General features: G+C 38.7%; 1 protein-coding gene across 3 annotated transcripts in view; it reads right to left on the reverse strand.

Annotated features, from left to right (window-relative positions):
• The window catches only part of Gtdc1 (glycosyltransferase like domain containing 1), a 95,329-nt gene that overhangs the window by 37,919 nt on the left and 31,683 nt on the right, over positions 1-25,727 (reverse strand). For all 3 annotated transcript variants that reach the window (XM_031370154.1, XM_031370155.1, XM_031370156.1), the window contains one exon: positions 23,299-23,613. In XM_031370154.1, coding sequence (XP_031226014.1) covers positions 23,299-23,609 — 311 coding nt within the window. In that variant the 5' untranslated portion in view covers positions 23,610-23,613. The remainder of the gene's footprint in view (positions 1-23,298; positions 23,614-25,727) is intronic.

A 25,727-nucleotide genomic window follows, 5' to 3' on the forward strand; every position in this document is an offset into this window, starting at 1 on the left:
CCGCCTGCATGCCTCTGCCTCCCAAGTTCTGGGATTAAAGGCATGTGCCACCACTGCCCAGCTATGGGGAAGAATCTTAATTTCAGGAGAAAACCCAGTCTAAAAATGTTAAAACAGAAATGGACAGGGTGCTAAATAAGAAGTTTCTCCAATGGAGAAAAAAATGCTAAAGCTCTACATTTCCGTTATCATTTTCTAGGCATAAAGAAACAGCTTTATTTCTTGGTTGATGGAGATCTCACAAAAGTGATGACCTCCGTCACTTAGCAGTGACTACTATGGAAGGCAGAGTGTCATGGCGTGATTCTGGCATGTATATTGTCTTAGACCAGTTCATGGTGACTCGGGCTGCTGCAATGCTGCGCTCACAGCTCAGAGCCAGGGTTTACATGCTGCTCAGTTTCCTCTTCCATTCTCTCAAACAAAGTAAACCTGCATTGTTCCACACGTCCCTCTTATAGTGCCGTAAGAGATGGCAGGGCCAGCCTCAGTCTTCTGTTGCTTATTACTAAAGTTAATTATATTCCAAAAGAAGACTCTCATTTATAGCGAAAGAATAAGGAGATTTTGAATACTAAAATGGCATTATGTGTTATAAATGAATTCTATCACCCAAGAAAAGTTTCTTTCACAATAAGAAACCTGAAAAACAAAAGTGCTCATTAGTTAAATGTACGTACTGACAGTGACCACCACAGTGCTATAGTTGTAGTGTAGAGTAGGTAAAAAAGAAATATGGTGAACTTCATGATAGATCACTAAAAAAACTGCTTTAGAGATACACATAAATGTCCCCTCCAAAGAAAAAACTATTAAGAGCTAATCAATCATAAATTCATGGATGATTATCACTTATTTTTAATTTAATTTGTGTGCAAGTGTACTTCATATGCAGTAAAGTGTGGGTGTGCACACCCATGGACATACTTGCCAAAGGCAGAGGAGAACTTCCAGTGTCCTCCTCTATTACTCCCTGCCTCATGGGCTTGAGACAAGGTTGTTTACTGAACTGCAAGTTCATCATTCCAGCTAGGCAGACCAGTGTGTGAGTGCCCAGCATGTACCTGGCTTTGAACCAAAATACTGGGGTTATAGTCATGTGCAGGTATACCTAACTTTTTATATGTGTACTGAGGTCTTCATGCTTGCAAAAACAAGTATTCTTATCCACTGAGTCATCTTCCCAGCCCCCAATTATCTTAAATGCACATTTTCATCAGATCTAAAGTTTGTAGCCCAGAAGAAAGCCAGTTAAAAGTCTTAGTTCTGATATTGAGTAGCAGCATTCCAGGACAAGCTGAAACTTAATTTCCTTCTCTGCAGCAATATGTCTAAAACACTCAGTCCAAAGCTTCCTGAGGGCATTCAGGGAGATGGTGTGTGAAGGGAGACTTCACATGCCTGCTAAACAGTAAACACACTTAATAAGGAATGTCTACTGTTTGTATCAGCACCATCATCTTCATCACCTTGTCAGCTGTTAGTTAGAAACTGGAAAGTTAAAGATCTTGTAATTAAATTTACTAATCATATTTGGAGAAAACTTGTTATATTTTTAATCGATCATTAATACTAGGTATATGTAATGCTACTTATAATAATACATGGAAACATAATAAAACATGGAGAAAGAACCAAAAACATCCATCTAAAGTACCAGCCTGTTCTGTCTTAGGCTCAGATAAGAGTCATAACTATTAATAAAATAACTCAAAATGTTATTTTCAATTTGAAAATGCAAATACGACTTAAAGTAAGATTTGTGCTTGTATATGAGGCATGAGTTCACACCAAAACGCTCTTCTCAAGACAGTATGCTATTCCTGTCAAATGGTACCACAAGTGTAGGCTTGAATGCCACTATTAGCCCAGTCACCCTCACATTGGTACTCAGCAACTAATCCAAATGCCAAATTTCACTTAACTGTCTGATTCCTTTCTGGATACTATTCAGACACTCTCAAGCTTTCCCATGGCTCTGTGACACCTTATCAATCTCTACAATATCTGCAAGTGAAGCTGAGGGAGCAGACTGTCGTGTCTTTGCTTCACTTCTTCGGAGCTATCCAAGACAGTAAGCAGAACTGAAAATGATGTACAAGTACCAACTGAAGACATAAACCTGGGAAACTACACAACAGCTGGAGAGGCTGCTTGAAGATGAGATCAAGTAAGTACAGGTGAGAATGAGACCTGGTCCATGCCTCTCCCGGGGGAAGGCCTGGGCTCCCTTGGTAAGTGCCAAGACAGTTGTGTTCCTCTTCCTGTGCCCACTTTGGCTGTGAGGGGTATATGGCATGTGAAGGTCAGATAGTAACCAGTGGGAGTCATTTTTCTCCTTTCCCCATGTTGATGCCAGAGACAGAAATTAAGTCAACCATGCTTGTTGGCAAGCATTTTTATCTGCAGAGCCATCTTGCTAGACCCTGGAAATATGTATGTATGTATGTATGTATGTATGTATGTATGTATGTATGTATGTTTCTTCCTTCCTCCTCCTTCCTTCCTTTCTTCTCTCTCTCTCTCTCCCCCTTCCTTCTTCCCTTCCTTCCTTCCTTCCTTGGTTTTAAAGTGGAATTTGTAGTATACTTTCTATATGATAAATCTGACATAAAGATTTGACATTAAATGGACATCAAGTTATGATGCTATTTTAATTAGGAAAAGTACGATGCATATCTGTACAGGATGTGAATTTGTGAGGTAGAATTGAAGAATTACCTTTTGTCTTTATTGGTATAAATTTCTTCAGTGTTCATTCCAGTTTTGTTTCACATTTTCATACTCTGCATATTTACTGGAAGTTTTTAAAATTAAAACTGAGGTATTTGTTAGTAAATTTCACATTTTGGGCATACTTAGCTAAAGTACAATTTTAACCATTTAGATGAAATTACTGGGTTCATATTACTTATAAAACTCATGAGTAATAAGTGCCTCTAGCTGAGGCTCTAGTTGAGTATTAATTGCTTTTCAGAAGGATGCCAGGCAGATACATCTGATTTTCTAAATGACTGAAGACAAAACACATCAGTTTAGTTCTAGAGTCCATTTAATTGGACTGGCATTGCTTCTGCTATCCCATTGAGAGTCTAAAGTTGAGAACAACAGAATCTTGTACCTTACTTTTAGCTTTGGGACAAGTGTGTTCTTGTCTAAATTAAGGAATTGATTTGGTGAAGGATATCTAGGCACCCTCTCTCAGTCAAGCTTTGAGCAAGATGCTAGGATACAAGCAAGATCTCTGGGGCAGAAGAGTCTACCTCCAAGGACTGCAGACTCTAGTCAACGTAGAGGCTGCCCTGTATTGTGCTGCACTTTACAGAACAGAAGGACTCTGTCATCCATCATATCATACCTGAATCACACACAATGCCTGAAATTCCTTAAGGCTTCTCTCATGTTCTCATAGTAGTAAGGTACTGTTGTCACAGTAGCTATGTCTTAAACAAGACTTGATGGCAGTAGACAGTAAGTGAAAATTCCATTTTAAAGATTCATTTTGTAAAGAAGCTAGGAAAAAGAGTTTCTTCTGACTATAAAAATCTCTGGGGAGATAATATTAAGATATTAGGAAGAATTAACATCATTGTGAGGTTTAGTCTAAAGACGCATCTTCTATTCTTTTAGGATTAATGCATTAGAAGAGACATCAAAGAGAAAGTTTGTTCAGATGGTTAAGAGGGGCAGACCAAGAGATGAAAATTCTGAATGTGAAGATTATGTAGGAAGGTAGAAGCCGTGTGACCTTGCAAATGGACGCTTTGGGCATCTGGGTATGACATCAAAGCACATGCCAGGGGGTGTGATAAATGTGTAACACTGTGACAGGGAGAGCCTACAAACCATTACCCACTTCACAACTGTTCAAGGGGAATGTTCACAGTGAGCATCACGTTCATACCAGGTCAGCCATTTCACACAGCTTCCAGTTCAGCAGGCTGCTGACAGTGGCTTGAAGCCAGCACTCTTTAGACCAGGGTAGGGCTTGGGGTTTCAAGCCCCCATAAGAAGTTCACTGCAGCTCAGGTGCAACTCTAGGCTCTGTGTCTTTTTGTGTCCATGTGTGTGATTTTACTTTTTAATTTAAATTAAAAACTTTTGAGAATTTCATGACTATTGTATTTTCATTATTTCTGTATGTTTTTCCCCTACCCACTCCTGTGGTCCCATCATTTTCTTTCAAATTCTTGACCATTTTTTTTATTATTAGCATATATATATGCATATATAAATACAACTTGCTGAGTCCATTTAGTGCTGCTTGTATGGATATGTAGCTGACCACTTGGGAGTAGATAACCTACCAGGGGCTCATCCCTGGAGAAGACTGACTCTTCTTTCAGCAGCCATTAATTGCTTGTGGCTTAAAGGTAAGATCCTGTTGGTGAAGACTTTGGACTTGGAAAAGTTGATCTAGAAGCCTCCTGCTTAAACACTAGCTTTTTTAGTATCTGAAGGTGCTATGCAAGCAGCCAAGGGAGAAAAGTAATCAATAGTCCTTACATCCTCAGAGTAACCAACAGCCATGTAATTGGACATAAGGACTGCTTTACAGGAGGAAATTCATGCTCAGTACTAAAATTTAGTCTAATACTAGCTTATGAGGCTATGGACTCTAGAGGAAACCTGCCACTTTCTCAAGCTAGCATGTTCTCTAACTGCATTTAAAATACTTATCCTGGTATTTACAGATAAATGTAGCTTTCACTCGTCATCAAAGAAGCTACTTTCTGCAGCAGATGGAGACCATTACATAAATCCACAACTAGTCAAAATGCAAACAACAACTGACCCAGGCCTAATCCATATGTCTATAATACAACTCTTACACTTTGTAACGTGTAGGGAGCATTGCAGTAGAATGGGTAGAAAGACTGTAAGGGCCAGAGGACTCAGGGTATCTGCCACTAGATACTGACTTCTCTATATGATAGGATAGCTATACTAAAGAAATCACAACAAATGACCAACTTAATAAGACCAGAACAAAGACAATACCAGTTGGCTTGTCACTATGGATAGGGAGATTTCATAAACTTGAGTTCAGCATTATAACGGAAAACAGAACTTGGTAGTTTTTCTGAGCTTCTTGAACACAGGCTCACATTCAGATCAGTTCTCTGCTTTTCTTGTAACATGAACTGACTCAGGAGGTGGGAATCATAAATATCTATGGGAATCCCTTTTTCGATGCTGTTCACATCCTCTATGAAGTACTGACTGACTTCCTGGGATAAGTAGTTGTTTCTTCTTTTGGGGTTCCACTTACTTTGTACTGAGGTAATCTTGGGGTTCTCTGGAGCAGGTAGCAAAAAGGAAGCCACACTGACACGCATGTAGAGGGGTTATTAGAAGTATTAATTAATCATGGTCATTTCTCCCCCCCATTCAAATATATTCTATGAAAAAATTTAATTAAAAATGCACACAAAAAGCATTATAGACATAGAGAAAATACAGGATAAATAATGAAAAAGGGAAGTATTAATCAATATGTTTAAGTTCTATCACAACTGGTACTCCCTACTTCCCAAATCCAATCTGCCTGCTAGGAACATATAGAATGTAAGGACATTCTATAGTTTCTGCTCTTAGGTAAGATTATTTGATAGACATGCAAAGAAAAGAATGTTAAATCCTTATTTCTAAGACTGAGGTCTAAAATTAGTTTTGGAGAATAATACAAAATCCAGTTTCACGTAACACTGTTCTTACCACCTAAGCTACAAAATATAGACATATCAAACAGACTCTTGGCTGGGGATGTAGAGTATATAAATAGAGTTGCTCATGGGTAGAGACTCAATGAATACTGATGAACACTGACGAGGAGATAGTCGAATACTTATCCCTTGCTACTATATCCCAGAAAGGTAACTGCTTTGCCAACACCCCTGTGGTCATCCTGAGGATTACACTTATCTACAGATTAAAAAAAAAAAAAAAGATTTCAGAATGCAGTTAGGGATTATGCTGATTTAGTAAAGTGGTAGTTGTAGGTTTTCCACCAAGATCCATGACTTTACTAGTCCTTGGTAGTTGGCTAGGTTTCTTGTAGCAGGCATAATTTTCTTTGGTTAAGTGGGTGTTATACCATTAGTCTTTGCCGAGGCAGGCATGTCATTACTGATCCCTTAGGTTAGTGCCATGCAGAGTGTTGCTGTGTGGTTTGTCAGGCACGGTAGCTGGCTAAGACTGTTGGTTGTTTCCCTTCTTTGAAAGCTTGAACAGCACCTTCAAGTACCAAGAATCCTAGTTCTTAGGGCAGAGGCTTTCAGGTAAGATTCAGCTCAGGGTCCTGGGTCAGGTGTCTGAAGTGTATGACGTGTTCAACAGGAATGTATGTTCCATGTTGGAGGGTAACCAGGGGCAATAGTAATTACTTGTAGGTTTTTAGTGTTTCTTGGACAATCCTGGCCAAAAACTCAAAACAGGGCTTCCCTATTTAGTGTTAGTGTTTTTGTTGGGTGGTCTTTGACTCTTGGAGGCAGCATGGACAACTCAGATGAGAAAATTTAATTTAAATTATATTTGTATACTTATACATAGACTTATGTGTATCATAGTTCTTTTTAAAAGGTAGTTAGTAATAGTTGTTGAATTTTATATTCCTATTATTTTACCTCATCCTTCTTCTGTATCTGTCTCTTCCTCCCTAATTAGGGCTCATCCCCCCCCCATTTCCCTGATCAGATCACTTCTATTTTGCTATTCCCCTCTGTATTGTGTCCTGAACCCTACCCCAGCAATGGACCTTGTTTACTTTCCTGTTTTTTACAGTGACTGCAGGATATGTAGTCACTGTAGGACTGGAGCTACGATCCTCTGATGAAAGACTATGTATGATGTTTATCTTTCTGGATCTGGGTTACCTCATTCAATATGATCTTTTTCTAGTTCCATCCATTCTTCTTAGCTCATTGATTAGCTAGGATTATAGGCTTATGTCACAAGGACTGGCTCTCCCTCCCATTTCCCACAGTCTCTAACTCTGTTAAGACCTGTTTGTTGTTACTATGTGTGTGAACAGCAGGATGGAAGTAACAGAATTCATGGAAGCACTGTGATAAGGATGGAACTCACAACTTCAGGCAGTAGTTCTCTGTAAGTTCCTAGCTTGTATCAGCCCACTGAATGGCCAAACTAACAATTAACCTGAGGGGAGAACTCAGTGCAGAGCAGCTTAGGGAAAGATGCTATCTTAGTATTTGACAAAGGCAAACGCATGTTCCCTTTGAGAAGTCCATATATAACACAGGCACTAATCAGAATATCCCGCATCATAAAGTATCAAAAGCACAAGTAGGGCTGGAGACACTGGTCAACACTTAAGAGTACTTGCTGCTCTTCCACAGGACCTGAGTTCAGTCCTCATTCACATCAGGGAGCTCAAAACTGTCTGTGTTTCAGATCCAAGAGATCCTAGCTCTGGTCTCCATGGGCACCAATATGTGCACATATACACATACACACATGCAAAATCAGATGTGATTAAAAATAATAAGAATAAAGCTTTATAATAAAAAAGTACAAAGGAAAAATATCAAAATCACACCAATGCCAAACAGGAAAATGACAGCAGACCCACACGTTTCAGATACTGGAATTATCAAATATGAAACATAAAAGCATATGTGGCCAGTGTTTGAAGAAAAATAAAATATAAAATATATGATGAATAAAGAAATATTTAAAATGACTGAATAGTTTTAAAGCAGAAGTAAAGCAAGTTGGACGAATAAAAATAATAACTGAAATTAGTCAAAGGGAGTAGAGTAATTAATAGCAAATTCGAGAGAACAAGACCAGATGGCAGAACACAAGGATGTGGATGAGAAAAGTTAAGGATCATGAGGTAAGGAAAAAGATCAAGGTCCAAGGTCTTTCAGGAGAGAAGGCAGAATGAGGGAGTGGTGGTTACTGAAGATGCAATGTAAATGACTTCCACAATATTAAATTAAACTTCCAAATCATAAAATGGTTTCCATATAGACAAACCCCCTATGACTTAAACATGTCTGATGAATTTCTGGTAAGACAGGAAGGAAGGGAGGGGGGATGGACAGAGTGGGGGAGGAAGGGAGTCAAGGAAAAAGGAAGGCTCCTAGATGTATCAAAGTAAAGGTGAATAACAAAGAGATAAAATCTTCAAAGTGGCTACAGAGGAAGATCCAGATGAATTAACTTGTAAATATCTGAGAAGATGTAGGCTTATCTTAGAACATTACAATTGGCAAAATTCCCTTAACAAAAGAGAAAAAAAATACTTAGAAATAAGTTTGTTACTAACAGTGACTCAGTGGAAACAACTCTTAAGAAGGCCCAGGGAAGCCAGGCAGTGGTGGTGTATGTGTTTAATCTAAGCACTTGGGGGCAGAGGCAGGTGGATCTCTGTGAGTTCCAGGACAGCATAGAGAGGTCCAGGACAGACAAGTTTATACAGGGAAACCATGTCTTGAAAAATCAGAAACACCACCACCTACCAGATGACCAGGGAAAAGGGAAGGAGTAAAGTAAAAGATAGAAAAGCAAGAAAAGAAAGAATTTTATATAGGTCTGTAATTATCTAACAATCCAAGGTGTGTGTAAATCCAAAATAGAAATTTGGATTGCAAATGAAACAATTCATATATAATTTTCAGAAAAGGTTAATCTAAAAAGTAATATGCAAGCATGACTTTCTAGAAACAGGTAAAGTATGTAACAAAATGATATATTCTGAGTTGATGAAATATTCTAAAATACAATCCACATTATGACCCGGGAACTATAAATTTATAGTCATTGAGTTGTATACATGAAATAGGTAATTTATAACCTATTATAATACTAGCATCTTGTTACTACAACAAAATACTAGAGGCAATAAACTTTAAGGGAAGAAAGTAGTAATTTAGCTTACAGTTCTGGGCTCTCATGTTTGGGCCATTGACTGGGTAGCAGTGGTAAGACATGTGTACTGGAACCATTTATACACGAGGCAGGAAGAAGAGCTTAGGCCCGAGGTCTTTTAATTCCCTTTCACTGCAATGAGAACCAACCCAAGGACCTCCTCCCACTAGGCTGAGCCTGTTAGGGCTCCTCAGTACCTCCAGCACTGAATGCTCCTGGGCACCAAGCCTTTGACTTTGCTATGACAGTCATGGTGCATATTCCCACCGTGTCATACATGAAAGCATTTATTATTATCAATTTTTAAAAAAAGCAATGTGCAAGTGAAAATAACAAGTATGGCTGGAAATGTATTTACCAGGTTATATGTCTAAACTCTTAAAATTATACATTGCTACTTTCTCTTTTCCACCTGAATTCTGTGTATTGTTAATCAGTTTTCAGCTGACAGCCAAAACTGCATGCTTTCCTTGCCTTGTAAAATGCACATGCATTCTGAAATGCTTAAGTTCAATAAGCAGATGCAATACCTCATAGCTACTGTGCTAAGAGTATGTAACATCCACACTGAACTTAGAAAGCATGTATCCTAACTTGTAGTCTTGCAGTGTGGTAGACTGTCTGGACTGCAACTCCTGTGCTATCTACCAGTCCATTCTGTGCTGCAAAGATACGTCAATCAGATGCAAGGTACTATGGCATATATCACACATGAACACCATAAGGGAGGGAAAGTTTGTCTTGTCTCTCTTTTAGCTGGAGGCAATGTAATCTCCTGGCTGGTAGAGCAGGTTGCTTACCTCAGGGCAGCAAGGAACAGCAAGAGAGAAGGCGAGTCTCCTTTTTATTTGGTCCAGACCCTTAGATTATAGGATGGTACTGACATATTTGGGGTGGTTCTTCTCCACTATTAATCCTCTGGAAGTGCTCTCACAGGTCCAGGTACATTTTAACATGTTTGCACGGTTAGAAGCCACCAGTGCTCTGGAATCTACATGTGAATGAACGCTGAACTATATTTCTCTGTTTCTGGCTTACTTCCCCTAATATATTGTCCTTCAGGTTTATGGCTGGATCCGGATCTCATGGAGGCATTTCCTCAACTGAGCTTTTCTGATGACTCCAGCTTGTGTCAAGTTGACATAAAACTATCCCAAATGTCAGGATCTATTCTATTTTTATTTGGTAAATAGTATCCATACTGTATGAATACCCCATTTTCTTTATCCATAAATCTGGTTGATTCTATATCTTAGCTATCATAAATAGACTGATTTGATTTTCTTTTGATTCACACTCAATGGTGGGATTGTTGACCATATAATCTATTTTTAATTTTGTGAGGAAATTTTATCCTGATTTCCATAATGGTTGTACTAGTTTACATTCTTACCATAGTATAGAATATATATTCTGTCTTAGTCAGTGATCTATTGCTATGATGAGACACCATGACCAAACTAACTTGGGAAGAAAAGGTTTACTCAGCTTATGCTTCCACAATGCATTTCATCAGTGAAAGAAGTTGGGGCAAGAACTCAAAATAGGGCAGGAACCTGCAGACAGGAGCTGTTGCAAAGGTTATGGAGAGGTTCTGCTTTCTTATAGAACCTAGGCCCACTAGCCAGGGTATGGCATCACCCATAATGAGCTTGGCTCTTCCCTATTAATCACTAATTGAGAAAATCTGAGGGTCTCAGATGACTCTAGCTTGTGTCAAGTTGACATAAAACTGGGCAGTACATATACATTTCCATCCTTTTCTTACATTCTGGCCAACACACTTTTAAATGATTATCCTAACTTGGCTTAAATGACAGCTCCTTGAAGTACTGGCTGTGTGTGTCTTTAGTTACTGTCTTCAGGCCACCAGGCCATCTTTAAATCATGTGATTTATTTTCTTGCTATCTAGGAATCATCATTATTACTCAACAGCACATGGCATCCACCTTGTTAAAAATGGAAATAATTTGTGATATTTACAGTCTGAGTGCTTGATATAAAAGGTTCAAAAAAAAAAAAAAAAAAAAAAAGACCTACCCTTCTATCTAGGTTTAGTAATACCCTAACAGTCATACAATGAGAAGCAACATTTGGTAGCCTTTTATAGACTTCATTTACAAGGAGCCACTTAGAAGTGTTTGTTCTGTAGTTTAATTCCATTTTTTTCTGCACAGTATGTACTTGTTTTGGTAGGCTGAAAATGGAGACAAAAAAAGAGATGACTTTATTTAGCTGTATCGTTCTTCTTCTTTTTCTAAAACAGTTAAGAAAAATGGATTTTAACCAATAGGAGACAGTAGGCAAGAACAGTCCCATGTCAGCTAATGAAGTGCTTGGCTTAATTCACTAATAGCCAATGTTGGTTTATTAGTTTTCTTTTTTTTCTTATCCAGGAACTGTGTGTGCTAGCTCATTTTCATACATTTTTAATCCTGTAACACAGGCTACATTATCCCCTTCCTCTAAAGAAGGAACTGGCACTAGAGTGTGGGTAGTTTGTCCTCAGACATGATGTTAATGACAATTACAACTAGGGCTAAGACTCGCACAACTGATAGCCTTAGCCTTAGGATAAATTCAGTGCTTACAATCAGGAAGCTAAAATTTAAATTTAAAATCTAGCATATTAAAAATTCTTTAAAGAAGTTGTACATATCTTGCAGATAATTCTGAGACTGCCATCTTTGGCTCTTGTTTCTCATCTGAATGACACTTGGGTATCAACTTCCTGTTAGAAATATCCAATTGTAGGCCAAGAACATATTTCTAACTTAATAGGTTTCCCAGCTCACTAAATAGCATCTTCATTTGCCAACTACAGCCAAAATCTTTGGAGTGTATCCTGGCTTCTTCTGTTCACTATTGTTGCTAGTGAGACCACCTGAGGCAGGTTCACAGATTACATGGGATGAACATGCATAAAATTCTTGTTTGTAATAGCAGGCTGGTTAGACATTTGACAAGTGGTCTTGCTGTACAGCTTATCTAATGTTCCAGAAGTAGGGAGGTACTATCATCATCAAGTGAGATCTATGTCTAGATGGAAAGGAAGAGGTGCATAAGAGAAGGCTTGGGATGTTTTCTATCGTCTAAGCTTGGAAGTGGCTCCATCATCTTGAGTAAATGCTAAGATTAAATGAGGCAGTTACACAAAGAGAGGCTAGAAAATGTGGTCCAATAGTCTTCCCAAGAAAAAGAGAAAGCAATTTAGGGAGCATCAGTCTTTGTCTTGTGCTCTTACTCTAAGGCTCCACTCCCTGGGGATGTTCTTGCTGAAACCAGACTGGGCCGGCTGAACAACACAGCCAATCTCAGAGTACACTGTTTCAAAAGCTACTGTGGCAGGTGTAGAGTTACCATGGCATGCCAACCTGAGGACAAGCAACAGTGTATATAAGACTGATACTGCATGCCAGTCCAAGGATGTGTGACAGTGTATGCAGCACCCAGAAGCATGTGATAAGGATTATTTCCTAAGGAAATATCTGAAGACTTCATTATAAGAGGAAAATGACTTTTGTCAGTGAAAAATAATCCTAAGAAACACAGTAGTCACTTACTCTCAGGTAAGGGAGCATGAGTAAGAATTCTACATCAAGTCTGTAAGGCTCAATGGTTTTTTTACCTTAAAAAGAGGTTATAGCCTGCAATTTTGGTTTAGAGTTGAAGACGCTAAGTATTCTGGAGACAAAGACAAGAGAGGCCCCGTTTGCTTTTGTGTGTGTCCACTAAGTCCCAGAAGTGAAGGAACTGGTAAGCAGAGGCTTCAATGAAGGCAGATGAATAATGAGGAGGGAACAGAACTTGGTACATTAAATATTTTTCTACTCTAAATATCCCACTTTCAACATAAAAGCTCTTTAAAGAAATAAGAAAATAAAGCTTTAAGAAAGGTCTTGATACACTCTTTATGAACATAACAAGTAAAAAATAACTACCCAGACAGTTTGATAAAACACTTTCAACCAGTATATCTAATTTTGCTTGATAAAACACTTTCAACCAGTATATCTAATTTTGCTGGTATTTTTAAAAAGCCAATTATGAACCAAAATGTTACTGTTTAACTGTTACTCAGCCTTCTGCAAGAAGAATGTTGCAAATCACCAAAATCACCGTCCCAAAGTTTCTGTTTCTGAAGGTCAAATAACTCTGTAAGTGCTTAGTAAAGAAGAGAAGGTGTCCCTGGAAACACTCTAGGTCCTGCAGGCTTACAGGCTGCTTCTTAGGTGAGGTATTAGCGAAGCTTATTTATTTTCCTTGCCAAGGCTTTTATTTGCTCCCTCCCTTGTGGTAAAACTGATTTCCATGATGATTCCCTTCTTAATTTTAATACCCTTTTTACTCATCATATAGACATAAGAATTTTCCATAAAATAATGAAATCCTTGCAAAGGAAATGAAGGCAACTCAGAGTAACGTATCCTAGCTTTTTCAATTAATTGATCCACTGACATGCTCATGTAAGATTTTTTTAAACCTAGGAAAATAAGGTTAATTAACATAAAAGAGCCTCACTCTTGTAGATGCTGAATTTTGTATTTTACCCATGCTGCCTTAAGTGCCTTGATTTCCTAGTAATGACCCAGTTCTCCTAATGAGGAACATTAACCCCTGGCTGTAGCTGTCCAGGACTTAATTGTCAACTGCAGCTGAAATAGGGGAGTTTGCCGATCAGCAGGTATGCGCTATATTAACTCATTTCAGTCCCTGATAAATAAATGTGTTGCTAGGGCAACAGGAAGAGCAGATCCCTCAGTATCCCCTCCATTCCTGAATAACCAGTGCGCCCTGCACTCATTGGGAGAAAACTGTCTTTCACACCAAGCTTAGGAAAAAAGGAAGGAAATTAACTGCATGTAACCATAATTAGAAGTAACATAATATATCATCTTAGAAACATATCTAAATTAATGAATAAGGACAGTGAAGAAAGACATGCTTTTGAAGAAGACTGTGACACACCATCTCCTTCAACAGGGAATGAACTCTGTGAGGCATTCCCTAACCGAACACAACTCTCTCACATCTACCTCTTTGTGTGAATTTTCTTCTTTTGTTGGACTAACAAATGATGCTAAAATGAATATCACTGAAATAGCTAATTAGTTGCACTGCCAACAAAGACAATACAAAGCTGGTCAACCCTTAAAAAACTTTTCATAGTCTACCTGGGAAATCTTTGGGGTAACTGAGTAAGGAAAAAGACTGGCCACTGAGCCCCACTCTACAAAACCTACAAAAGCCACAGGACCCCACTTACTTGGATTTTAATAACAGTTGAAAAAGTGATTTTAGTGGATGTTTCTAGTAGTAGCACCTGGATTATGGTGAATAAGCAGGTAGAAGTTATTCTACAGCAATCTTCCTTCTAGATTAATTTTTCAGTGACAACTGAGAAATTACTTTGGCTTTTAACCAATTCAAGACTTTTCTCCCACATGCTATCATCTCTCTGTTACAATGAGTTGTTCAGTTTTAACATACTCATGAAGGATTTTTACTTACAAGTTTTATGATATTTTATAAAGAGGTCAAAGCAGGAAGTCAGAGGCCTTCTGAAAGCAATGCTGATCATACGGCTGCCTCCACCTGTGCTCGGGGACACTGATTCCACTTATGTTTGCACAGTCCTGCTTCCTGACTGCCTGAGCAGGTGATAGCTGATCAGCAACTATGAAATCCCTCTGAGTCCTTTTATATAATTCACTCTGAAACAACCTCACATCCATTCTAAAGTCTATGTCTCTAGCCTAGCAGGCTTTGGCAATTACAAATGGCATCATTTAAAACATGATGCAAGTGATAAGGTGTAATGTAGAAAGTATGAAGTTCTATTCCATGCCTGTATAGTATATAGAACTTCACAATGCACACAGTGCATGGAAACATCTCACAGGCAGGGAAATTCATAGATCACTAGAACTGAAGTCAGGGCAGACACCTGTAGAAGGAAAGCAATTCCATTTCGCTATGCACCCGTCCATCTCCATGTCCATCCAGACCAGTGAGCCCTATTTGCTAACTCACTTGTAATGATAATTAAAGTATCCGGTCAACAGGAGAACAGGAAGAGGCAAAGGGAGACATGAGTCTTCAGTGGTAATGTTACAATCATATCGGATGCAAACTTCTTCACAGTAACTGTAGGTTTGTGAAGTGTAGACAATTTTTTAACCACATTAAGCAAGGAAAAGGCAATGGGGAACTTTTGTTAATGTTACTCTAGTGATAACATCACCAAAATAATGACAAGTACAAGTTGTTTATGCTGACATCATAATCATATGTGAAAGGTCAAACTTACACCAAGAAGCAGACAACCCTGAATTATATCAACTTTGCTGATCTATTCTGTAGTCTGGGAAATAGTCAGGAAAAAGACTGTAAGTAGGTAATAGGAATTATACATGGAGATTGGGTAGGGCTTATTTTTTGGTTATTTATTTTTGTACTATTCCCTACTACTTGTGTAATCCCATATAAGAGAATGCTAAACAATTGCCTAACAGTGTCAAATTATTAGGTGGTATACTACATAGAAATTTTAGGTTAGTATCTGTGCCTTTTCAAATTCTAATAAAAATTCTTGAGAGACTTTTTTTAAATGGTGCACATTTGAAATTCCTTACGGATAGGTCAAACAAACAAAATCCCCCCTCCAAAAAAAAAAAACTCTAGGAAAAAAACACACCTGAAGAAAACTTACTGATTTGGGACTGGCTATACTCGAACAGAACCTTATTCAGGCGATCTTTGATTGGCTAACTGAGAGATAAATATAAAACTGGTTGAAGTCACTGAGTTTTGAGAATGACTGAAAGTAACAGTAAGGGTCTGTGGAATCACCTCTCTAAAGATTGGAAGAAAGCAGTTTCCTCTCAAGTCCAAGGAGGCTGGAGCCAAGTGCACTAGGAGACTGGAAGACATGTGGCCATCCACATGACCATTGTCCCCAGAATTAGTACTGCAAACCTCTACAGCAAGCACGGGAAAAACTCTTCTCCTCAGGTGTTTTGGCAGTGAGAAAACCCCCATCCAACTATCTAACAAACATTTCAGAGGCAGGTAGCAATTTGGCTTTTAAAGCTGTGTGTAGATGTTAGTGTCAAGAAATCAAACAAAGTAATTTGTTTTGCTACCAGTATTAATGCACAGGTATCTATTTTGCATCAATTATTCTCATTAGGGGTCACTGGAGCCTCTAATGGTATGGATGTCAATTCTTTCAATGTTAGGTAGGGTTCATGCTTATTCAACTAGTCACCTAAATACATTCCAAATCCTGATGACTAAGTTTTGTCTTTTCTAAATTCATACCCTTAATTGTAACTAACTTTGCATAAATCAACTGATCACTACTTTATGGAAAGAGCTGCAATTGCCAGACACACAACAAGAATTCCATCTATTTAAAGTGAAAAGCTCTGACTGACAGTTCTCTCACAGGTCTTATAAAGAGGTAATGGGAAAGTTTAAAAATAGTTTACATTTAGTATTTTTATGTGTTTGTGTGTTAGTTAACAAGCCACGGTGCAAATGAAGAGGTGAGCAGATGACTTCTTGGAGTTGGATTGTTCTTTCTACCATGTCAACCCTGGGGATGGACTTGTGTAATTAGGTTTGACAGCAAGGGCCCTCATCTGCTAAGCCATCCCAGTGGACCAATCAGGAAACGTTTCACCATAACCATTCCAATAATTTCAAGCTCCTCAACATGCCCAACTCACCTTTATCTTTCTCAACCAGAAAACACCTACTTCCGGGCCACTCAGTAGGTTGATTACAGCCTTTTAGATTATGGTTTCCTAACTGGTTAGCTTATCACAAGGTAAGTTCTACTTTGTCTCAGTTTACTTTTACCTGACAAAGATTTGTTTGCTGTTAACTACAAAAATTGTAATTAGAACACAATAAATATGATATAATATCTTAACATTCCAGGACAGAAAATTTAGTCCACAAGAATGAAAAAATAATCAATCCTTCAATCCTAATGGCTAGTGGTGATGATTACACAGTGGTTTGTCATGGTAGTTTGTGATTTTCTGAGCATTTAATTCCCTTTGAAGGAGTTTTTGAGATCAAGCTATCCTAAGCTATAGTTTGACCTTTCTACTGTGTGACACATGCTTTGATGGCACAAACGTGGCTGTGGGAAGACTGTGCCTGAGCACAGAACAGGCAAGGGGAGCACACTCAACTAGTGAGATCCTAGCTTTCCACATCTGCCTTTACAACAAAAGAAAGGAAAAAAAAAAAAACACCTTTTTTTTTTTTTTTTTGCATTTAAGAAGGTGGTTGGCACTGTGGAAATCAGTTTGGTGGTTACTTAGGAAATTGAACATAGTACTACCAGAGGACCCAGTTATACCACTCCTGGGCATATACCCGGAAGATGCTCCAACATGTAATAAGGACACATGCTCCACTATGCTCATAGCAACCTTATTTATAATAGCCAGAAACTGGAAACAACCCAGATGTCCCTCAACAGAAGAATGGATACAGAAAATGTGGTACACCTACACAATGGAGTACTACTCAGCTATTAAAAATAATGAATTTATGAAATTCTTGGGGAAATGGATGGATCGGAGAATATCATCTTGAGGGAGGTAACCCAATCACAAAAGAACACACATGGTATGCACTCTCTGATAAGTGGATATTAGCCCAGGAGATCAGAATACGCAAACCACAAACCACAAACCACAAGAAACTCAAGAAGGAAGACCAAAGTGTGGATACTTCATTCCTTCTTAATAGGGGGAACAAAATACCCATGGAAGGGGTTGTAGAGACTAACTATGGAGCAGAGACTAAAGAAAGGACAATTCAGAGACTGCTTCACTTGCGAATCCTTCCCATATTCAATCATCAAATCTAGACACTATTGTGGATGCCAGCAAGTGCTTGATGACAGGAGCCTGATATAGCTGTCTCCTGGGAGGCTCTGACTGTACCCGACTAATACAGAAGTAGAGCCTCACAGCCATCCATTGAACTGAGTACAGGGTCCCCAATGAAGGAGCTACAGAAAGGACCCAAGGAGCTGAAGGGTTTTCAGCCCCTTAGGACGAACAACAATATGAACTACCTAGTACCCCCAGAGTTCCCAGGGACTAAAAGTCCAACCAAAGAGTACACATGGTGGGACTCATGGCTCCAGCAGCATATGTATAGCAGAGGATAGCCAAGTAGGTTATCAATGGGAGGAGAGGCCTTTGGTCCTGTGAAGGTTCTATGCCCCAGTGTAGGGGAATGCCAGGGCCAGTAAGCAGGAGGGGGTGGGGTGGTGAACAGGGGGAGAGGGGAGGGAACAGGGGTTTGTTTTAGTTTTAGTTTTAGTTTTTAATTTTTTTTTTCTTGGAGGGGAACCTGGGAAAGGAGATATTGTAAATAAAGAAAACATCTAATAAAAAAAAAAAAGAAGGTGGTTGGGGATATGGTAAAATTGCTCAATTCTTTATTGAATCTTTTCAATAGATATCTTTTAATATTTTCTGTGATACACTTAGAAATGTAAATAAAAGAACTTTTCATGGAAATTAAAGCATAATAATTATCTTCAGAATGAGTATTTGTACGAATGCTTGGTTTCTAAGATAAAACAGCTGATTTTTTAGGAAACAGAGTTTACCTGAATGAATGATAGACATACCACTGCTAATTGTACTTGGATATTTTCAAATATGAACTATGTGAAGCTCATTTTAAGGAAGATATCTGATTTATATGTTTTTATCATAAATTCAAGTGTTTAACTGAGCAATAGAATTTTGGTGAAACTGTTTCTATACCATAAGCTTAACAGCTTTCTAAGACTCAAGCATGTTCCTTAAGAGATTCATAGTGATGTCTCAAAATCACATGAGGAATTATGCCAATGCATACCAAACCTGCACTATGTGGTGTGGCTGTTTTCCATGAGAACTACACATGATGCTTAGAAAATCTATTCAAGTAACAGACCATAGACAATGCATTATGGAGACTCCAGATGCTATGGTGCAACTAACCTTTAACAAAGCCCTTTTGTTAAGTTCTGACATAGCATCAAAGAAGAGCATCTATATATGCATAATAGTTCCTACAACACTCCTTTTAAAGTCTCTCTATCTCTCTACGAAGCAGGATCTTCTTCATAGTCTTCTACTTAACACATTGCAACAGGAATAAAGATGTAGTAAATTAATGTAAATTAATTTATTTTGTAAACTATATATTTTACAGAACATAATTTGTTACCATGTGCTTGTTATTGTATTCTTGTTATTTAAAATGACAATGTGAACTCGGCATAGTGGCACACACCTGTAATCCTAGCAGGAGGCAGAGGCTAGCCTGTTCTACATGGTGAGTTCAAGGACAGCCAGAGCAACATAGTGAGATGAGATCCTGTCTCAAACAAACAAACAAACACACCAAAAAGTAGGAGGAGGACAATGCAATTTACAGAGTGCCCTCAGTTTTCATGTCTGAAACAGGAAATACTCAGGTGTAATCTAAACAAAAGCCCTTTGTGTCTCCCTCCTTCTGTAAACCTTTATTATTATGCTGAGAATATGTGTGAGTGCAGGTAGAGGACAGAGGACAGCTCTGTGGAACTGGTTTTCTCCTTCTACATTTTCATGGGTTTGGGGTTAGAACTCAGGTCATGAGGCTTCCTTACGCTTTCAGCCTCTGGTCCATCTGACTTTTTTTAAAGAGTGTTTGTTGGAAAACGGGCCTGGACTAGCGTGAGTTTTAACTATGTTCTACACTTGTTTTGACTCTCCATCTAGTAGTATGTCTTTGTGGCCATTACGATATACAAACCTTTACATAAAGCTTGGAACCTGGTGCAATGCTGTACTTTTTGGAAAGAAACAGCTTTAAAAAACAAGCATTGCCAAATGCAGTGTTTTTCACAGGTCTTTCTCTAAGTCATTTCTATTAGCTGTGTCATTCTACAGATGTTTATAACAAAACATTAAGGACTGGGTAGAAAGGAGGAACAAATTTTTCTGCAGAGAACCCAGAAAGTCTGCTAAAATACCGTCAGTTATTTAATCTACTGTCAGCATAGGTTGTACACTACCGTCCTCACAATCTCAGGTTCAGAAAAGACCAAAGAGGGGCAAACCTTGCATTTAAGGGTCTTTTCTCACACAGACATTTTAACACAGATAAAAAGTCAGAATGTATCTTCTACAAAATGCCACTTGTTTTTGATACATGTTTTACAAAGGAGGCTCGACATCTGGTGGACTCAGTATAGGATGTATCAGAGGTTTAACCCAGTGTTTTAGCCGTTCATGATCCCATCATGGGAGCTACTACAACTTTGGATTTCATGACATGGTTTTCGTGATGATGATGAGGAGAAAACACTGCTGCTATTTCCCCTCTCCATTCTCCTCTAGAAAATGGGCATGACCAAGACAAAAATGAACAGACAGCAGAGCTTCCATAGCTACTCATGTATTCAAGTGGTCAGATGCAGACCAGGGCACAGTGAGCAAAAGCGTGGAGCTGTGAACGAATAGAACTGCATAAGAGACCCAGACAGCCTCACCATTTCTAGTGAAACCTTGCTTTCCCTGAGAACACAATTCATAGTGATAGGTCAGTGATGGGATTTCCAGCCATACAATTGGAAGTCTAAATGAATGCGTGCTTGAAGCTGGGGATGAATGCGGAACCAGAGTCTTAATTTTCTAATTCATATTCACCAATTAAAAATAAACTGATTTTTATGAGTGAATTTACATAAATCAGATGATAAAGCACCTACCACTAAAGGGTAGGAGTTCAGCTCCCAACATTTGCATATATTCTCCTAAAGAAAACATAGGCATTTTAGCTTTTCACTGAAGAGTCTTGCTGTGCCGGAACTCTAATGGGCTTAGAACAGTAAATTTTGAAGAAACTGATTGCTACCCCTGTAGCTAGTAAATGTCTGCCTAGACCCAGTGGCATTTGAAAAAAGTGTTTTATCATAAAATTATCCCAGCAGAGTCCATTCTGCAAGATAACATCATCATCATCATCATCAGTACTCCATGCAGGACCCAACAGCTCTGGCACAATATTGCCAGTCATTTATCTGTTGTCAGCACAGGTTACACACTGTAATCCTTGACTGCCTCGGAATTAGAATGTCTTTGATGTCCCCACAAGAGTTTTTTGCCCGAAGGCTTTACCAATGCTCGGCGGCTCAGTGTTTATTCCTCCTAATCTTCCTCTCATCTCCAGGCTAGCAGTGACAGATGGTTATGGGCACACAATAGTATTAAGAGTTTGATATTTTTTTTATGCTGTGCTCTCTGTACAACAAATAGCTATCAGACGCGGGCCAGAGAGCTGACATGGCTCGCGTAGGTAATGGCAAACAAACAGTTCGGGTTGATGCTTTCTGTCATTTCCCCTCCTAACCCTGCTTGTTTTCATTGTATACTCTCAAAGGTAAACTATATTAACCTTATAGACTGTTATTAAAAAGATATATCTATATGAGCATAAAGTGCTTTTCTTTTTTCTTTTTCTTACTCTTTTGATTATGAAAGTAATACTGCTGACATATTGAACAAATATCGAATGTCAACATAAATTTTTAGTGTGTGATAATATCCCCTTCATATAGCTGTGTGTCAGGCGGGAACCCGTGGATGATGCATAGCAGTAAATAACCCAAACAAAATTAGTTCTCTTGTCAGCTTCTACCTTGTATGTCCCCAGGCATCAGTAAAATTGACTGCACGCTAGATTTTCAAAATTAGCCCTAATGTTAGCTATGTGTCTGGCAACCTCCAAGTTTCCAATGTTCTACTATATTACCCGTAAGGATGAATGTGTTACTTTTATATTTTGGCATTTACTCTTGCTGATGCGGCTTTTTTCCCCTCATCTCCAAATTAAAAATAATTTAGCTCTAACAATAAGAATGTGCACAAACATCATGCTGCATCTCTTTAAGCAACTAACTTTAGGCAATTAAATTAAATTAAAGCAAAAATATACAAAGGAAGAGAGGGAATTATTCAATTTAATATTGTTAATTTTATCAACATAGCTCTGTCTAATTTTGTGCAAAGTGTTGAATAACATGATTCTCAATGAGTGAAAACCTTGCTTCTATATTGTTTTATACCCAGTCTTCAAATTATTTAACATTTTTAGGAAAATCCGGAAGCAAACTTTTAGAATTGCGTTTCTTGTAATAACTATTCATGTAGAGGGAAGCAGAGGTTAATGGACTAGAGGTTTGCAGAAGGCAGCAATGAGGGTGGTCCTTTACCTTCAAATAGGTTCATTTCATCCCGACCCACTCTACTTAAAATCACACAAACGAGTCCTGAGCCCTAAGACACTCTGAGGACATGAGTCTGGAAGGGTGACAGTGAACAAACAAGCCCCAAACAGCAGCTCATCACAACGCTTAGCCCCTAAATTTCAGGTTCATGCATTTAAAAGCAAAGACAGAATCCCTTTAGGTAGCAGATGCTGCACATCAACTGGGAGAGCTCGAGGAGTTTTAATATGCTTGGAGGCAAATCCTGGGCAAAGGCGCTTTCCTGCCGGTGTGTGCGCTTATTACTTCACCTGCAAACAGTTGCTCGCAATCGGACCTAATGATCAACCCAGCACTGCGGCAATAAAGAGGCCATAATCTGTAGGGGAAGCAACTCTAATCAGGCCACATGCAGATTAAACTAACTGGGAGGAATAAAAACTAGATTAAAATATTCATGCCTAATACCAGAAGATTATCAGGACATTTTACCTCCTTAAATCCTAATTTATAGAAGCCAGGGCTAGGTTTATGAGTTTATATTTGGTGGGATTATATGCTGCATTGATTTTCTTGTGATGAGAAGACATTCAGCTACACAATTCTGACTAGCATGATGTAAAAGCATTTGGCAGAAGGGAGACCGCTTCACATGCAGTAATACACTACAAAGAAAATGAAGCTGTCCAGTTGACACTGGTCAAAACGAGAATAAGAAGTGGAAAGGATTGTTTTAACAGTGATGTGGTTTACTGAAGTCCATATGGGAAGTAATTCTGGATTAACAGTAACTGGGAGTAAATAATGGCATATGATTTTTCTACTTTGAAACTTGAGTAACATTTGATTTCTAAATGTGTATGGCTGCTATTACTAGTTGAACAAATCATTACAAATGTTATCTATAATTCATATATAAAATAAAAACACAATAATTAATGTACACTTATGGTCAAAGATGGCTTGGTGCTCAACTTGTATAGTAAGTAATACTGCCATGTGAATCTGTGAATAAAAATCCAAGCCATCGTTTTCTAAAGCTACAAGGACAGCAAGTTAGAAAGTCTACAATGAAACACATTTTGTAAAGCTCTGAGAGAGAAAGTGGCATGTCTTGACTTACCACCTGTGAGGCCATGTAATGTGCAGTGGTCTGTGCTGATCTTCAGCTCCACACAAAAGGGTGCTGGGAGCAAGAGGCAGGGTTTCTTTCCTCACAGGAAGAGAGCCTGACTTATGGATTGATGGGTTGTCCGGGGTTTCTTGTTCAACATCAAGGCCAGGGTGTTCATCAGACTTTGATTCAAAACTCTCCAGTAACTTCTTAGAAACCCTCTGCTCTGGTTGAGGAGGGAGCATCACAGACTGAGCTGCAGCATCATTTCCAATAAGGCTGAGCATCTTCCTTAAGTGGGCTATTTTGTGCTTGGGCATGAATCTGTTACAAAAAGGGAATGCAATATGCTTTTAGTGAAAAAAAAAAAAGTAAAATCAGTCCCTTACCTTCCTATAAGGACACAGTGACGACATACAAAACTGAGAAAAAAATAAACATGTTATGACAAAAGTTCTCAGGAAAAGTGCAACAAGTATTAGTCACCAAGAGAAAGCAAAAAGGTCTGAAATTGGTCACAAACAACTCTCTTTAACAGTCTCCAAAGAGTTTTTGTGGCTACAAATTGGTGTGGTACATACTGTAGACCATACAACCATGGATGTAGTTTATTGTCTCTCACTTATTTGTGTTTCCAGATTCCCATTGTGTGTTTGCAGTCATACCAAGGCCTAAAACAATTCTCATCATTCACTGACAATCTTCCTTGGTTAACTCTTGCCATTTCTGTTCACGGGCTATTTTGTGTTCCTGGGAACCTGTATATAGTCTCTATTAAGCTGACATGGCTGATGTTTCCTGAAGCACATTTTATTCTTTGTAATTTTCCTATCTATGTTTTCCTATAGCTTTGTCAAACAGCTAAATATGGTACTGATTTGAAAGAAACCAAATTTTAAAACTCTTTTTAAAAAATTCTAATATACCCTAAAATCAACAAACAATCTATACCATTACAAGATCTAACCATAAGGAGGTATCCATTTATAGCGAGCAAACCAAAAGTGCTGATAGTGGGAGAAAGGTGAGTGAGCAGCTAGTCTATGTCAGCAACACTTTCTACACTGTAACAGACACTATAACTTCTCAAACTGGAAATAAAAGAGTATCCCTGACTTGGAGATCAGTAAAGCTTAAAGATGGCTTTATGGAAAGATTTTACAAAGCAGGCAAGTTCTGTATTAGGAGGACAATAGAAAAGGATGTGCAGGAAGAGGGCTTCATTTCAGTGTAGCACACAACCCAGAGTCTAAGAAGCAGGTCTGGAGGATCTGGCTGGGCCAGGTGACTGGACTCTCAGAATTCTGTAAGCTCATCCAGAGACTAGGCCTTTTCCTAAACTGTGTAGTCAGTGAATAAAGAAAGAATACATATACTTAAGGAGTAGGTGGGGAAGAAAACTCCTGGAAGCAGAGAGAGATACAGTTTTAGGTAGAGGAAGTGATTTGAAAGAGTGTTGCCACCATACAGAGATGATTCAAAAGCCTTCCTCCACAGAATATGCCACAGAAGCACAGGCCCTTCAGAAGGCCTTGGAGTAGGGCAGCACAGCATTTGAGCCTGTTCCATGGTGATGGCTGCATATGCTCACAGAGTCTCTGTGGGTGGAATAGGCAGAAACCCTGAGAAGATAAGGGCTTATGAGTGACACACAAGAAGATAAGTGAGGAAGGCACAAGAACTTTGGGCTATTCCCCTGGGGACACTTGTGGAGAAAGAAGCGGGATTCTGAAGATATGAAAGTCTTGTGAAGTCTAACTTCTTGAGTTCTTTGTATACATTGGATATTAGCCCTCTCTCAGATACAGGATTGGTAAAGATCTTTTCCCAATTTGTTGGTTGCCGTTTTGTCCTGTTGAAAGTGTCTTTTGCCTTGCAGAAGCTTTGTAACTTTATGAGGTCCCATTTGTCAATTCTTGATTTTAGAGCATAAGCTAGTGGTGTTCTCTTTAGGAAAATTTCCCCTGTGCCTATTTGCTCGAGGTTCTTCCCCACTTTCTTTTCTATTAGTTTCAATGTATCTGGTTTGATGTGGAGGTCCCCCATCCACTTGGACTTGAGCTTTGTACAAGGAGATAGGAATGGATCGATTTGCATATTTCTACATGCTAACTGCCAGTTGAGCCAGCACCATTTGTTGAAAATGCTGTCTTTTTTCCACTGGATGGTTTTAGCTGCTTTGTCAAAGATCAAGTGACCATAGGTGTGTGGGTTCATTTCTGGGTCTTCAATTCTGTTCCATTGATCTGCCTGTCTGTCACTGTACCAATACCATGGAGTTTTTATCACAATTGCTCTGTAGTACAGCTTAAGGTCCGGGATTGTGATTCCACCAGAAGTTCTTTTATTCTTGAGGATAGTTTTGGCTATCCTGGGTTTTTTGTTGTTCCAGATGAATTTGCAAATGCTCTTTCTAAGTCTGTGAAGAATTAAGTTGG

The sequence above is a fragment of the Mastomys coucha genome, unplaced genomic scaffold, assembly GCF_008632895.1.
Source record: "Mastomys coucha isolate ucsf_1 unplaced genomic scaffold, UCSF_Mcou_1 pScaffold15, whole genome shotgun sequence".
Classification (NCBI taxonomy): Eukaryota; Metazoa; Chordata; class Mammalia; order Rodentia; family Muridae; genus Mastomys; species Mastomys coucha.